The sequence below is a fragment of the Pocillopora verrucosa genome, chromosome 14, assembly GCF_036669915.1.
Source record: "Pocillopora verrucosa isolate sample1 chromosome 14, ASM3666991v2, whole genome shotgun sequence".
NCBI lineage: Eukaryota > Metazoa > Cnidaria > Anthozoa > Scleractinia > Pocilloporidae > Pocillopora > Pocillopora verrucosa.
Window position 1 is genome coordinate 10,066,183 of NC_089325.1, and position 15,770 is coordinate 10,081,952.

General features: G+C 37.6%; 1 protein-coding gene, 1 non-coding gene and 1 pseudogene across 2 annotated transcripts; 1 reads left to right on the plus strand and 2 right to left on the minus strand.

Annotated features, from left to right (window-relative positions):
- The first annotated feature begins 386 nt into the window (after positions 1–386).
- LOC131797820 (uncharacterized) lies at positions 387–5,319 on the plus strand (annotated as a pseudogene).
- A 231-nt stretch (positions 5,320–5,550) lies between these two features.
- On the minus strand, positions 5,551–5,622 carry Trnad-guc (transfer RNA aspartic acid (anticodon GUC)). Its single transcript has one exon. It is a non-coding gene; the product is annotated as a tRNA-Asp (tRNA).
- A 491-nt stretch (positions 5,623–6,113) lies between these two features.
- LOC131797858 (ran GTPase-activating protein 1-like) lies at positions 6,114–15,661 on the minus strand. Its single transcript, XM_059115527.2, has 16 exons — positions 15,595–15,661; positions 15,359–15,500; positions 14,749–14,876; positions 14,280–14,339; positions 13,516–13,695; positions 13,268–13,402; positions 12,982–13,083; positions 12,654–12,710; positions 12,245–12,458; positions 11,456–11,739; positions 8,699–8,806; positions 8,573–8,617; positions 8,001–8,049; positions 7,701–7,789; positions 7,209–7,330; positions 6,114–6,901 (listed from the first exon to the last, which is right to left on the minus strand). The coding sequence occupies exons 2-16, from the start codon at positions 15,486–15,488 to the stop codon at positions 6,832–6,834; spliced, it is 1,773 nt and encodes a 590-aa protein (XP_058971510.2). The 5' UTR covers positions 15,489–15,500; positions 15,595–15,661; the 3' UTR covers positions 6,114–6,831.
- Positions 15,662–15,770: the final 109 nt, after the last annotated feature.

The following is a 15,770-nucleotide window of genomic DNA, read 5'->3' on the forward strand; positions in this document are numbered from 1 at the left end:
CCACTAGGAATACAAAGGAAACTGACAGCAATTTTACTGTACTTCAAAAGACAGCCTAAGTGACGATAAAGGAGTGATACTTCACATTAAACCAGCTTTTGTAGTTCCTAAATGATCCTGAAGTTCTGGCACGCAAAGGTCTGAGCATATTTTTTACACAACCGGAAAAGGATGTTGTGAGAATGAAGGGTGACATCGTGAACAAAACAACATCATAGAGCGCTACTACTGGCAGTAGAGAACGTAAAATTGTGAGGATGTTTTAAGATACGAGTCGTGAGATTGATAATATGCTTTGGAAGATAGGTACACACAGGTTTCAAACATGATACTTCAAACTATTGAATTTCTCGATTGAACACCGGAAGTGTTCCTTTTGTCACCGCGGTAGGTCAAATTCCCTCCCACTTTCGTTTACCCATGTCAACTAGACTTCAGCAGACTAATTTCATTCAAATCAAATGCCGAGTCGGCAGTGTAGGTCTCATCAAAGCAGAAGCGAAAGTTACAACATCGGAAGTGTTACGTATGTCGTTAGGGTAAGTCCAGATCCCGCCCTCTTTCGCTTCCCTTGTAAACAAGACTTCCACAAACTGAATTCATTCGAGCCAAACGCTGAGTCGAAAGTGTTGGTCTCATCAAAGCAGACGCAAGAGTTACAACAAAACAGCGTGTTCTCTAGTTTCGGTAAGCTCTTACAAAGCGGTACTCACTGGTCTGATATGTTGAACAACCTTCGTTCGCTGCGGCAAATCAGTTTCCTTTCAGTATTTGGCATTGCGTTACTCACGTTAGCGCAAATTCCGCACGGCGGGTGTGAAACAGGTGAGGATTGCCATGTTTGAATTGAAATTTTACAAGATGGACAAGATTTAGAATTTCCAAATTCTTCCATATTTAGAAATGTTGCTATGTTTAGCTCAGATTCAATTTTCCGCTTAATGCACGATCGTGAGAGAAGAAGTGTTGCTTTTTGCTTGTTGTGTTAAATTTAAAACAACTTTAGATGTACCAAGTCTTTGCCTTGCTCGGCTCGAGGAACTTCTTTGCAAGGAGTAATGATCGACGTATTTAAATAGCGTTAGTCATTGTTATGTAGATGACACTCAATCAAGTCAGTTTTTAATTGTTTCAAACTGCGCATCCTTCTTTCTCTATGCCAGCCGGCTTTAAAACATTAACATCATTAAACTTATGTTAATACTCGTATCACTTAAAGACTGAAATTACAGTTCAGCGTAGGATGTTCTGCACTGATAGTGATTCTGGTTTAGCTTGTCTTAATAACCTATCGACTTTGCTTGCCGTTCCCTGGCAGATAAATGAAGAAATGAATCTTTAGTGCAGTACATTAAAATGTACGGTCGTGATTGTGGATAGTTTCCTTAATGAGTCAAAAGTCTTATCTCAACGGGGCTCTCGATTTCTTTTATTTTAGTTTCTGTCATTTCGAAAAAGTTACTTTCGTAAACCATAAAAAATACGAACCTAAGTTAGAATATAATCATTTCGTTTTCTCCCAAGAAACTGAAACCTTTCCAGACGTCAAATGGATTCGATTTAGTTAAATCCCGGCTTTTCTCTTAATTATGAAGTCAATTTTCATTTCCGTATTGTAGAATGGTTAGTTAAATCCTAGCTTTTCTCGGAATTATGAAGTCAATTTTCATTTCCGCCATTGTAGAATGGTTTGTTCTTGTCTTTGATCACAGTTAGTCAGGAACTGTTAAAAAAACAAATAATCACATCCATGAGCCTTGAAATATTTCAGATACAATCGAATTAATGCTTCTATTTTTGGAAGTAACTTAAGTTACCTTAGGAAGAGAAAACATTTTAAAGATTTTATCATGTGGTGTTCGACAACTGTTCTTCGTTCTACACCAATTTTCAGTAAATAAAAAAGCGGATGCAAATTCCTCTATTCGAATAGCTAATTTTTTAAGGAGGTCACGCCATCACCCAAGAACTATATATTAAGTAAATTAAATATACCTAATTTATAATACAGGCATTCTGGAGCAAAAGCATTGATCTTTTTCACGTTGTCTCAAGCTCTTGAATGTTTTTACAATAGATGGGTTTACTAAACTAACAAAGCCTAAAAAAAGGCGAAGCTCTTGACATCATTTTTTTTTATAAACCTTGCACGTGCACGAGTAAGGGATAAAACTCTAATCTGCCAGTATACTCAAAATAGACCTGCCGTCTAACTCTTTAATCTCTTCGAGTGCAATATATCCCTTCAATTAAATGTTTGAGTGAGGAGAATAAAGGAGATGATCAGCGACTGCGAGTCTCCAACGAGACTCTTGATGGTTTTACAAATTCTCCCAGTTAGAACCTTGGAAATGTTCAGAGAACAGTATGGAGAATATGCATTATGATGTTAGGGTGTCAAGGGTCGATGAGTGCAAGAGAAATACAGACAGAAAAGAGAGGAGAGAGCCTTTAAATTCACGAATCTAATTTAGGGCTCGGTCTAACTCAAATCAATCTAAGCACAAGAAAAACGAGACATGAGATCAAATAGGTAAAAAAAAATATTGGCTTTAACGTCAAATGTCGTCTTAAATCCAAATCTTAAAAGAATTTGAAACTTTTTCAGTGCATCCGGCCAATTGCAGCGGATGGATGCCGTCGAACATCCCAGACGTGTGGGAAGCGTGTGGTAATGGTCGTTACATCAAACGTACACTTTTAAAATGCAACGATAGCTCAGCTATAAAATTACTACGTTACAACTGTACGGACGGGTATGGATCGTCAACTAGCTGCAGTTGTGAAGGTAGGCTAAAAAAATCATATTGTGAAGTTTTCGTGCTTACACTCTGTCCGAGCGCAGTCAATCAGACTTCTACTTGCCTAAAAACACAAAAGCGTATCGCATGTTCTGCAAACCATAGTCTCTGCTTTAAAAAATCGACGGTTTCAAATTCTCCACACCTAGCAAACACTCGTATATTAGGACTCTCAGTAGCTTTTTGAGAGCATAAGTAAATTGTGACAAATCTGGCAAAAATGATTGACACATCCTCGATAGTGTAGAGGTGAGTATCTCCGCCTGTCACTTGGGAGAACGGGGTTCGATTTCCCCCGGAAAGAATATGAATTTCTTCTTTATTTTCTCTACATACTCTACCCCCTTAACCCTTTAATTTAACTCCCAGATCAAATTTGTAATTTTCTTTACTATCAACCATACAATCCCTATAATGTTAGTTCGGAGAATTTAGTATTGGATCAAATTGTCACTTATCTGGTTGATATTGTATTGATATTGTAAGGAGAAATTCTGTCTTGGTCACTCATGGGAGTTAAAGGGTTAAACGATTTCCCAATTCTAAGCATCCACTTAGATACTGATTGTTTAAGATAAATAATTTCACCTTTCGGCTGAAATCGATTTAACATTTCAAAGTTAACATTAACTAAGAAAATTGTTTCTTTTATTTAAGAAAAACCTACAGAGGCAGGAAAACGTGGAGTACCAGAAATGTTCCTCTATGGCTTAACAGTTGGAGCTGCTTGTATATTTTTCCCAACTCTCTTCTTTGTTTGTATGTTACGTTGTTACAAGAAGAAGAAAGGAAAGGATAGATCTTTGAGCCAACAAAATGAAACGATACTTACAGAAACGCAGGACACGATAGAAGAAGACTTCAGTCCACCCAAAAGACACGCAGAAGAAGCTGAGACACAAAACGTAGGACAATCACAAGAATTGTCGGAAGTCAAAGGAAAACGCATCTACGAGAATGTTGTTCGCAAGGCCAATGATTCTCCGCAAAATAGCAAAGCAGGAGCTTCGGAAAGTCGTGCACCAGAAGCTACCGAAAGTGGCAACGAATTCAGCGACGGATGCAATCTGCAAGGTGTAAAACCTTCGGGAAAAACAGCTAAAGGTCGCAAAGGGTATCTTCAGATAAAACGGGAGAAAACAGGAGAAGGACATCCCTTGTACGAGAACTGCCAAGGAAGTCGGCGTTACATGCATCTCGCACCAGAGAACAAAATACAAAGAGATACACCCGATGCGAAAAGCGCAAAAGCGAAGGAGAAAGAAGACGCCAAAGGCCTTCGAAGTGTCAGCTTGCCCATTAAGACACAAAGAGAATTACCGAAGAATACTGGAACAGAGCCACGTTGTCAACCTTCTTCTCCTGCGTATGTTAACGCGCACATGGCGAAATTGATAGTTTCGGCAAAAAACACACCGAATGAAAAAACATGACATCATTAAACCATAGCTCATAAAAATAGCAAGTAAATTTTAAATCGCATAGTTACTGGAGCGAAACTTTTTTTAAACAATATTTTAAAAAAGTTTAAGCTTGGAACACCTTTAAGAAGGCCTTCTGAGGATTTCTTATTTCACTCAAAGTATTAGAAATGTAGCTATGATTCTCGTTTTACAACATCGTACCTCGCTTTTAGGCTTGTAGGGATGAAAGTATAGTCTCTCTGTTTTTTCCCCCTATCGCAACACATATATTATATATATATATATATATATATATATATATATATAAAATAAATCTTGATTATGGTATATCCTTGCGGTACAGTGCTCGATGCGTTCGCAGAGCGTGGTACATCTGAAAGTTGGACAAATCAATAAGACAACTTTTCTGTGACTCTGAGTTTTCACCTAATATGAAAACTCAGAGTCACAGAAAAGTTATGTCTTATAAATTTTTCCAACTTTCAGATACATAAATATATATATGTTGCGATAGGGGGAAAAACAGAGAGACTATTATTAAGAATATTCGTAACATCATTTATATACAATATAAATTTGCATAAAAGTAATACTTGAATTGTTGCGCAGTAACATTTTGTTTCTGTGGCGGCATGAAGACACGAGTTCATTACTTTTATTAAGTGATGATAATTCAGGTCGGCGAATCTATCTATTGCAACATACATCGCGCTCTACTCCTGCGAATCGAGCACTGTAAAACGGAAAAATCAATACACAGACTTCCTATATAGTTTTCGCACAAATATATATAAAAAAATTGTTTTGGAAACGTTTAGCTGGATATAATATTTCCACACGCTTTGCTGGTCGAGCTGCAGTCACAAGTACTGATAATTTCGCAGTAAACTTGTCCTGCTTACCTGAGGATATGAGCAAGTAACATAGCAGTAGCGTAAAAAACTGTCGCAGAATGTCGTCTCCATTGGCGATTTTGGTCGATTTTGGTTGACTTTATGTATCTTCTGGGCTTAAGTATATTTCTCATGTCTCTCTTATGAGCCTATGTATTTTGAAAAGTGGTATAATCGTTCGGCTACTAATAAAAAGGCTAATGTGAAAGTGCTGTCGTTATATCTTAGTAGCGAAGGGAATCAGGACAATGTGTGTACTCATATATGAAGTAATTTGCAATCCATCGTGTTGATCGTACCTTCCTTCGTGGATGAAAAGGAAATTTAAATCAAAAGTACTTAAACTAAAATTCACTTTCACGAATTCGTGAAGAGAAGAAGGGAAAAAAAAAATAATAATAATAATAAATGAAAGAAAAAAAGAGTCCTCTCCTCCCCGGCGGGGAATCGAACCCCGGTCTCCCGCGTGACAGGCGGGGATACTCACCACTATACTACCGAGGACTTGATACCAAATAAGAGGAAAATTACAATATTTATTCATTGTCTTCTTAAGTCAGTGACAGTAGGAACGCGATTCCCAATATATTATATAAATATTATAAAACAAATAGATTCCAAGTTGCTGTGCGTCTTTTAAGTAGTAGATCACAAAGGACGTCAAAATGTGGTAAGAACATCAGTGACACACTCGGCTTCGCCTCGTGTGCCACTTTTTTGTTTTTTTGACGTCATCTGTGATCTATTACTGAACAGACGCACGGCAACTTGGAATCTATTTGTTAAATCTATCTATCTATCTACCTAACTTCTATCTAACTATCTATCTATCTCTCTATCTATCTATCTATCTATCTATACATATATTACACTGGTAATAAAGGAAAGGAGACTCCTTCAAGTTACTTTAGCGAGAGGAAAACTGTTTCCAACCTTTCTTGCATGTAAATGACGGTCTCAGGAAGGGTTATTGCGATCGATAAAAGGGCGACGCAGAGATATTCTAATTTTTTTACGTTGGTAATAGAAAGTTGTCTTTATTTAAAAGAAAATCTGAAAATAAATGCTTTCTAATAATATTCAAATACTGAAGTGACAGGGAAGAACAAAAAGTAACAAGGACGTTTGAGAGGATTCACACGGATTACACAACACGAAAATTCATGCCACATCAGGTCGAGGCTTACCGGTGAGCTTTTCGAATTTTCGAGTAGAATAATTATTAAAAGAGACAAACAAGATTTTATTTCGTGGTTTGGGTTGAGGTTTCTGTTTAGCTTTTCTTTTGTCATTGGCGCCAAGCAAGAAAGTTTCCTCACTTGTGCGATGCGACCTAGCAAAATCAACAGTTAAAAGAAAAATGACATGTTTGCGGTTCCTAGAAGTTGTTGACCTGTAAGCCTCGACTTTGTGGGGTCATCCCAGACCTTCAGACCAGCAGCTAGGTACATTGTGTGAGAAATACAACAAGTGGCGTAGCTACTTCAACCACTGACTAAAAATTCACTTTCACATTGTAAACTGATGTTTGGCGGCCAGGCAATGCTTCATTCTCTCTAAGCTACAGTGCAAATCCCTTCTGACTGCTCGACAAATGACATGAGGTCTTTTTCGTCTGATCTGTAAACGTCTCTTCTCTAATGCAATGAGCAGGCGCAGACGCATTCAAAATTTGGTGGCAAATGTTAGTAAACCGTAGAACTATAATGAACATTATATCTGATACAATGTCTGTAGAAACTGGTGACGTGTTTCCGAACATGATTCTAACAACTTGTTGGGTCTGTAAAGGAAGAGAAGAAAACAATTCGTCATGTTAAAGAAAATTTCATTTGGGAATCTAATGCACCGATTGATCCGAAGGTCCAAAAACCGGAAGTATCAAGTCATTCTAGCGGAAAACAATTATCAAATATGGAGGCGTTTGAGGTACATATTCCACTTTGGTGAGCGAATGGCTCAGGAGAAAAGGTCCATAAGGTCTCGGTTTTCAAGCTTGGTCAATGTGCAGAGACTCTTGCAAACTCTGTCTCCTTGGTAAACGACGGGCATTATAATATTTATGAATCTGGAGAGCACAATATTCTTACTTTGAAACAAAGGCCACGAAGAATGACTTAAGATGTCTTGGAAAGTAAGGTTGTTTGACGGTATAATCCAAAGCTTTGAGAGGACCAGAAATATCCTTGGGGTACTCCATCTTCTCCTCTCCCTATAAAAAAGAAAAGCGATTACAACCATTTATTGTTATAAAACGATATAGCATGATAGCAGGTCCTCATTAATAGCCCTGCAGGACGCGCGTTTCTCCGCCCATGGGAATATTTGACACGAGTCGGGGAGAGGTGTAGCGGGCATCTAACACTGGGATCAGTTCTAGACCGCATGCATGCAAACCTCTCACTGGGTCGCGCTGTTCAGGGCTCGTACTTCCTTGTGAGCGAGGAAGCGCCAAAAGATATGAAATCATTCATTCAAATAACACGAGCTATCACACTATAAGTGACCAACAGACCTTCGATGTTAAATTCTAGTACCGTCGTAAAATTCAGAAATATTTTATTGGGTTGATATTCGAGTACCTTGAGGAGTCCCATGTGAATTAACAGAGAAGATATGAGCCATTCCTCCTTGCAGTCCGCGGACTCGAGGGCTGGCTTCAAAACTGTTTCTAAAAATTTATTAAATAAACTTCATTACTTTGCAGCAATAATTTCACTTAAACATACAGCTACTGCGGTTACGGGATGGAGTTTGAAACCTTTAACCAGAAAACGTACAATAGAAATGGAATGCATTTTAAGGGAGAAATGTTAAAACATTTTAAAGAAGGTTAGAAAATTTGCAAAGAAAAAATTAAGACAATATCGAAGAAGAATTACCAGCCCATTCCATGAGCGCATCTTTGTCGTCTTTTAGAGCAACCGAGATCTGAAAAGAAAGACGGCCTCAGAATCAAGCTATAAAAGCAAGGTATTAAACTTGCCAAACAGTTTTCTACTACTGCACAAACACTGAGAAGGTTCGGTACCAGTTGACTGCTGAAAAATGTCATGCATGGGAGACTGGTACGCGAATGAGCTTTTAAGGCATACGCAGACCGTATGTGTCGATGTTCAATGCTGAAGGGAGGAGATGGGTGTCAAACTGAAGTATAGGGTTACGTAAGACAATTTAACAAATTTATTACATATTCAGATGGCATCAAAATGTGGTAACATTGATACGCTGATGTTCTGACTACATCCAGACGTTCTTTATGATCTATTACCGTACAGAACCACGCCATTATAGAATCGATGTCTTGCTGGGTAAAAAAGCAAAATGTTGTTATTGTTGACGTCACTTCTACGTCCGTCCTCCGGTAGATTATAAACAAGACGCAATCAAAACTCGCGTATAATTCAGCATCTGGTATAATAAATAATTTCACGAAAATAGTATCGACACTTACCGACACAAAGTATTTTGCCACTTTACTGGTTTCGTATAAATCATCCTGTCAAAACATAATCCAAGAAAACAATGACTTCAAGTGTATGTTGTAGCTACATAATAACTTTTTGCTTACTCCTCTTACCTTTAAATATTCTGTTAACAGCGATTTCCGTTGACTACTCGGTATATTCTTGAATTTTTCCAGTGTTGGTGAATTAAAAAAGTCTTGGACACCTTCCATGTTCACCACCTAACATGAGTGTCAAAGTAAAGCAACACAAAAATAGATATTAAGCCTTTGTTCTTAGTTCTAAAATAGGTAGGGTGAAGACAACAGAGCCCAGTTGTTCGAAGGCCGATTGGCGCTTACCCATGGTTAAATTTTAATAGGGGTTTCTTTATTCCTTTATTGAAAGGCCTTTTTGGGATAATGTCCCGTGTTCTTTTTAGAGCATCAAAGTATCATATTATAAACAAAAAGAATTCGACTGAATTTTCTTTTAAAGCTCTCAGTTCTGAATTCAGATTTCACACTAACTCTGGGTTATCTTAACCTATCTTTGAACAACCCAGCCCAGTAAAGCAAGAAAAAGCCATATCAGGGCTCCTTGATGTCACTTCTCTTATCAGTTTACTTGTCATAGCATAATGTGAGTTTTTCTGTTCGTTCGAAAGCAAGCATGTACTGTCTAGTCGACTCGAAATTCAACGACGGTCGGCAAGTCTCAAATTTGTGTTCACCACACGTGACGCACACGAAAGGCATGAATTTCCCCCCTCTGTAGGCAATTTTCCCGCGTGCCACTCCACGCAAGGAACCTTGAACGACATGCTCATCCTCTCAATTGCTGTTTTTACGAAGGATTAATATGCTTGCGTGTGAGTTGTTTGCGTGCGAGTGGAAAGGGTGGGGGAGGGGAGGGGAGGGGAAGGGGAAGGGGAAGGGGAAATCACATGACCTTATAGGGTAGATTTATCCATTTAATTCAAAAATCGGTTCAAACATCTTTACCGGTATTCGACCCAAGCAAAAATTCTAAGCAAATTACTAATTACATTTCACACGCTATTTAATACTTCATTCAAACTATCTATCACTATTTGTAAATACGTATATGAAATGATAAATAACTCTACAAACTCCCTTACAAAAAAAGCCCACAAAAACAATATAAAATCCCTTTGTAAATAATAAAAGTTAGCACAATTCTTTTGGAATATTTATAAACTACGCGCATTCCTTCCTTTACGGCGAGGTCCGTCGACCGAGTCAAAGAAATAAATAATGAGCTCCTGGCGAAATGTGAAATTGGTGTAAGCGTGCCGCTTGGAACTCTGGGAGTAAGTACTTTTCGTGCACCTTACTCCAATAGTCCTAGGCAGCGCGCTAACATCAGTCATTTTTTCGCTGATTTTTTTTTTCGACTTCGCCGACAAGGACGGACTGGTCGTAGTCTGGCATATTTACTAGGTTTGTACTTTTATGTTATGAAGAAGCGGAAATGGAAGTAATCTATAGAGATAAAGCCTCCTTAATCTGATCGCAAGACTGAATAAATAATAGTTACATGTAAAATCGCATTAAAACGAACTTGCTTATAATATATATCTTACAACACTTTCTGACCGAAATTAAAGCTTCGTTTCACGAAAAGATTTCTTTAGTTGCCTGCCCGGTGTTTTTTCTTTCGATCATGGGATCTATAGTTTTATAGGAAAAATGTGCAATTTCTTTGGCCAATCACAACGAACAGTATCTCCAAGTTAATCACGTGCAAAAAGAAACCGAACATATCGGTATGGTGTTGTCCCGCGCTTAACGCCGGTAACATGTTTCCCGCGCTCTGTGCTAGTTCCATTTTTTACCGCCGTAGATGTAGATTATCATTTCGCCCGCTTGCCATTGGGTGCAGTTTTTTTTAAGCCAGTTGTGATTGGTTAGATGCTATTGGTTTGTTTCCTGGTACCCAATAAGAATACCGATTTATCTACACACAATTGTCGAGGGCAAGAACAATTCAGTGTCATTTCCTTCATATTGTGATAAACAGGATGCATGTGATGTGATGCCACGAACAATGACAATAAATTAAAAATGTTACCTATAATTAAAGCATAAAAATTCCACTAAAAAGGAAATCTAGTTGAGTGAAAACCATAATTCAGTGAACTGGCTCATATATTGACTGCTAATCACAATCTCTATCATTCTTTATTTGATTTGTCCCTTGGTGAGCAATGTCCCTGTGTGGAAGGCAACGAAAACACCAATTAGTGCAACACCACTTCCACACTTTCAAATTAAGGTCACTAAGATATCTTTAAACAGTCACCCAAAATGTTGTCTTTTTAAAAGGCCCAATACTTTAAATTAGCCAAGAGATATAAAATTCAGAAATATCTTGTATGAAACCATACATGTAAATGTGCTGCTTTTGAATAAACAGTCATAGTCTCGAGTTTCATGAACAGACTTAAAACTGGAAACTGTTGTAATTTCATACTGTTAGGGGTTTGACTGTCTCAGCAAGTGTTCACTTGCCGCTAGAAACAAAAGTTTTGTTCATCACTATCTATAAAGCATCATTTCTCAGCAATGAGAGAAAGGCTGTTTTATTTATTTATTTTTTTTGGAATTTCTAATGAATATATGCCTACAAAATAATAACAACAACCATAAAATTTATAGGATTGAACCTTTATTGTCAGCAAAAGAGGCATCACGTCACATGCAAAATGTTGTCATGTTAATCTTTGGATACAACAAGACATCACCTTGGCATCAAACAGACAATTGCTTGGAAAATAGTTTGATTTTTGTAAAATTTTGTTGACAATCCAAGCTCTGAAAAAAGGCAAATGATGCCAACAAAACTACACTATTACAAAGTAGACATACCTTTATCAGTTCATTTTCCACTTCTTCATCATCACCAAGCAATGGTGACTGTGGTTTAAGACTGACACCTGTCACACTCAAGTTCAAGTCATTGCTGACATCTCCCTCGTCACCTTCGCTGTCTCCACCTTCAAGTTCATCTTCCTGATCATCATCATTGTCGTCGTCGTCATCATCATCACCTTCTCCCTCATCCTCACTCATGGAACCCAAAATATCAAGCCTACCATTTTCATTCAGCCAATTTTTTACCTCTTCAAGTCCTTCATCCCCAATGCTGTTCCCTGTATTACAAGGAAACAATGTTAATGTTTCTGTCCTCATAATTTGAAATTTCAAAACAGGAAAATTGGAAGTGTATGAAACAGATCTCAGTCTGCCATTGCTCACAGGTAAAGAGCCAAATCAAATTAAAACAAAATACAGTTTCTGAAAAGGTCTTACAGTACAAAAACCAATGACTAAAAGATGGAAAACATGTGCAAAATGCTGTCTTTATTTAAAAGTGCTGGACCTCCTCTACTTTTTAAGTCTTTAATCATCATTAAAGTGTGTTAAAAAACATTCACTTAAACAAAAATCTACACTAAATAATATTTTAATGTGGAGTATGGTTTAGGTTGCATCAGAGTCCTTTCACAAGCCACACAGAAAAATTTGCTCCTGAACATTGTTAGTCTAATTTAACTCTGAAAATTGCTATCAACTATAATGTTAACTTTCCTGATTACTTGTTCTATAAACCTTCTGAGCACAAAACTACTCTATGATCTTTGCATACAACCTTACCATTCAATTCCAGTTTTTCTAGAGATTCTTTATTCACCAGAGCCTCAACAATCGCTAGAGCACCTTCCTTGTTAATCTCATCATAGGAGAGATTCAGATCTTTCAAGTTGTTCACTGCTCCTTGTAAAGATTTTGCCAATGCTTTTGCTCCTTCCGTTTTCACAAGACAGTCTCCAAAGTTTATCACTTCAATGTTTTTCAGGTTTGGTAGCACCTGTGAAACAAGTTATTTAAATGACAAATGTAACCAAATTTGGAGCTGATTAATTTCTAAAACAGTGTAGGGAATAGGCTGTAAAGAATTAGGGTAGTTCACAATATCTGCGGTTTAAGATATTGATTCTACATATTTACAAAGTATTACAGATACAGATAAATGTACAAGTACAAATATTACAGTGGAGCTTACCTTGGCCATAGCCATGGCTCCTTTAGGGGTGAATGTGTTGTCATTCAGATTCAAAATCTACAATAAACAAGATTGTGAGCCATTGATCCTCTTAAAAGTTGCACATTTATTCACCTCAACAGATCTCCCTGATCACAAGAGCAGTTAGAGAGGAGGAGATGTATTGATAAAGTTAAGCTTAAAATTTGTATTGAATTGTAACTTTAACCCTAAAAACAGCACACTGAACACAATTCCCACAAGTTAAAACGGAAAGAACCTGCACAAAAGAGTGTAGCAGTATACAGCTTCAGACTTCCTAAAATAATAAGAACAAGAGGCAACCAACCTTTAAGTTTGGATTGGACTTGAGGGCTTCAGCAAGAGCTGCTACCCCTTCATGAAGGATTCCATTCTGTGGCATTTGTATCTCTTCCAGTGTTCCTATTGTCTGTTGAGCAAATAAGACAAAAAATTAGATTTGGAAGATCCTACTATTTCTTGCAAATGAGATTCTCTTCTCTAACTGGTCATCCACTGAAAAGAATTCCTCAGAAGGTTGGAATCAAACATGAGAGGCACTTTCCCCTACCCCTGCCACAGCACCATGAAAACTGATTCCACAAATCTCCTACCTCAAATGCTGCTGCTAACGATTTGGCTCCAGGGTTTTCCAGGCGATTTCTCCCAGATATGAAGACTTGAAGCTGTAAAGGTGTTCCTGCTTCAGAGCTTGTTCTGTGACAATTTATCAGTGCCTCTGAGAGGATCTGTCAAGAAAAATTGGCAATAGTTGGCATCTTTAAGAATGGACAATTTGGTTAAATATTTGGCAAACCCTAATATTCCACATTACCTTGCAGAGTTACCAGTATTCACATACCTTTCCTCCACCGACACCAAGACCATTGTTATTTAATCTAAGAATGCGTAATGAGTAGCAGGCATGACTTGTCAGCAACTTTACGCAAGCCTTCACTCCATCAGGGCCAAATGCATTGTCACTGAGATCCAGCTCAACAAGTTTTGCATTTGCTGCAATAACACCATCACTCAAGTGACCCTAGAGGAATAAAACAAGTAAATAAGTCATTAAGTGATTAAAAAAAAAAAAAAAGATACTGTTCAACTTGGTCAACAGTTTCATTTTTAAACTTTTAATCCTTTGCACCCTAACATCAGTGGGCATATTCTCCATACTGTTCTCCATACACTACCAAAGAGGCAGACAGGGAGAATTTGTTTGACAATCAAGAGCTGTTTTAGTTGGTGATCATCTCCTATATTCTCATGTCGTTCATTTTTGATTCAGGGTGATATGGTGAGGAGAAATTAGATGCAAGTCACTCTTAGGGTTTAAAGGGTTAACCCTTTCACTCCCAAGATCTAATTAGTAATTCTCCTTACTATCTGCCATACAATTCTTATGATGTTAGTTCAGAGAATTTGGTATTGGATCAACTTATAATCCCACGATTGATATTTTTCTCTATTCTCATCATCTGCCTGCTTGATATTGTATTGATATTGTAAGGAGAAATTCTGTCTTGGTCACTTGTGGGAGTGAAAGGGTTAAGGATAGTATGGATCTTTCTCTAACAATTAACTCACATGAGCTTTCAAAATAACTGATGCTACAAGACTTACCAATGCAGGTGGAATTTCAGGTCTCAGTCTGCCAGTAAATATATCACTCCATAATGCTCTCTATAATAAGAGAAAAATCTTAACTTTTTCACTGACTGTGACTGTCATGAATTCCCCCAAGTTATCAGTAAACTTCCCTGAGCTGTTGGTATCAACTATCAACTCCCTTAAGCTGTCTGTCTTCTTTGTGGTTTTTTACTACACTCCTCTAAGTAGTTTGCAAACTTGCAGAGTTTGACAACAACTCAGAGGAAGTCAGGCCTAAAAAAACCCTTGACTCTTGCATTGAGTCAGCAATGCAATAACCAAGTCAGACTTAATTACAATCCTGTTCTCTGAGGAAACTCTTACCTATATCTTGCAGTGTTTGCTACAGACATTATGCATGCAGAAAAGCAGATGCAGCTGGTTTGACTAACTACATTACTTACTTTTGATTTTTTACATCTATATAATTATGTATTATCACCTCAAATTCAGGTCTTGCTGCAAGTGCTCCTCCAATAGCCTCTGCTGCTTCTACTCCTATGGTGTTTCCTTCCAAACACAAAGCTTGGACATCTTTGCTTGCCTTAATTGCATTTACAACCTCTGCAGCTAATATATCATAAAGAAAAAAAGATCATGTATTAGTGACCATTTTAGGATTTTAGATTGCTAAATGGTAACTTAGAAGTTAAATGGAGAACTAGGAAAAGCAAAGTGGTATCTTAACGGACAGAAAATACAAAGACATGGAATAACACCTTTAGAGGTTCTCAGTCTCCATCAATGTCATATTCTTTGTTACTTAGCAACTAACCACTGCTGGTTACACCAATCTACTTCTTGAAACATCATAGCACCCTTAATGTGCACTTGAACCCTGAACTCATTTTAAGCTATAAGCAGGTTGATTCAACATATCAAATTTGTGTCGAAAATGTTTTTCACATGATCATATTCAGAACTTTTCCTTTTTACATGAAAATGTCCTCAAACTAAAAGATTAAAACGACCCGTCTAGTTCGTATTAATTTTAGGAGCTCGACAGCGTTAACCAAGTTATTTATCTGCCGAACAATATAAAACAGGCTTACCATCGTCGGCTGTGTTCAACTTGAAACTTTTTCCTTTGAAACTTACAACGTTGACTTGTTCGACTTTAGTTTTTGCCAGTAAATCTGCGACATCTTTAATTTCATCCTTTTTTTCTGTACTTTCGCCCATCTTTTCAAATATCTAAAAAAAATTGCGAATTTATGTCTAAGAACTGATAAGTATCACTGTGTTTTTAAAAAAATGAGATCAAAATGGAGAATAGTTATCTGCGTACATGTGCAACTCTCGATCGTAACGTTTTTCCGCCGGTGAGAACTCAATATCGAGCCCAAGGTTATTTTGGCTCCTTGTCAGCGGTGTCGACCATTCCGCTGACAAGGAGCCACAAAGCTACTTATTTAAAGAGAGAGGTCTGGTAATGAGCGCTTATGTGGCTGGCTCGCCTGGTGT

Excerpts from the sequence above, each read along its gene's own strand:
- LOC131797858 (XM_059115527.2), bottom strand. The coding sequence starts at position 15,488 with ATGGGCGAAAGTACAGAAAAAAAGGATGAAATTAAAGATGTCGCAGAT. Across the intron at positions 13,403-13,515 it reads TTGGTGTCGGTGGAGGAAAG|ATCCTCTCAGAGGCACTGAT; the intron begins GTATGTGAATAC and ends TTTTCTTGACAG. Across the intron at positions 7,331-7,700 it reads TTCACATGGGACTCCTCAAG|GGAGAGGAGAAGATGGAGTA; the intron begins GTACTCGAATAT and ends TCTTTTTTATAG.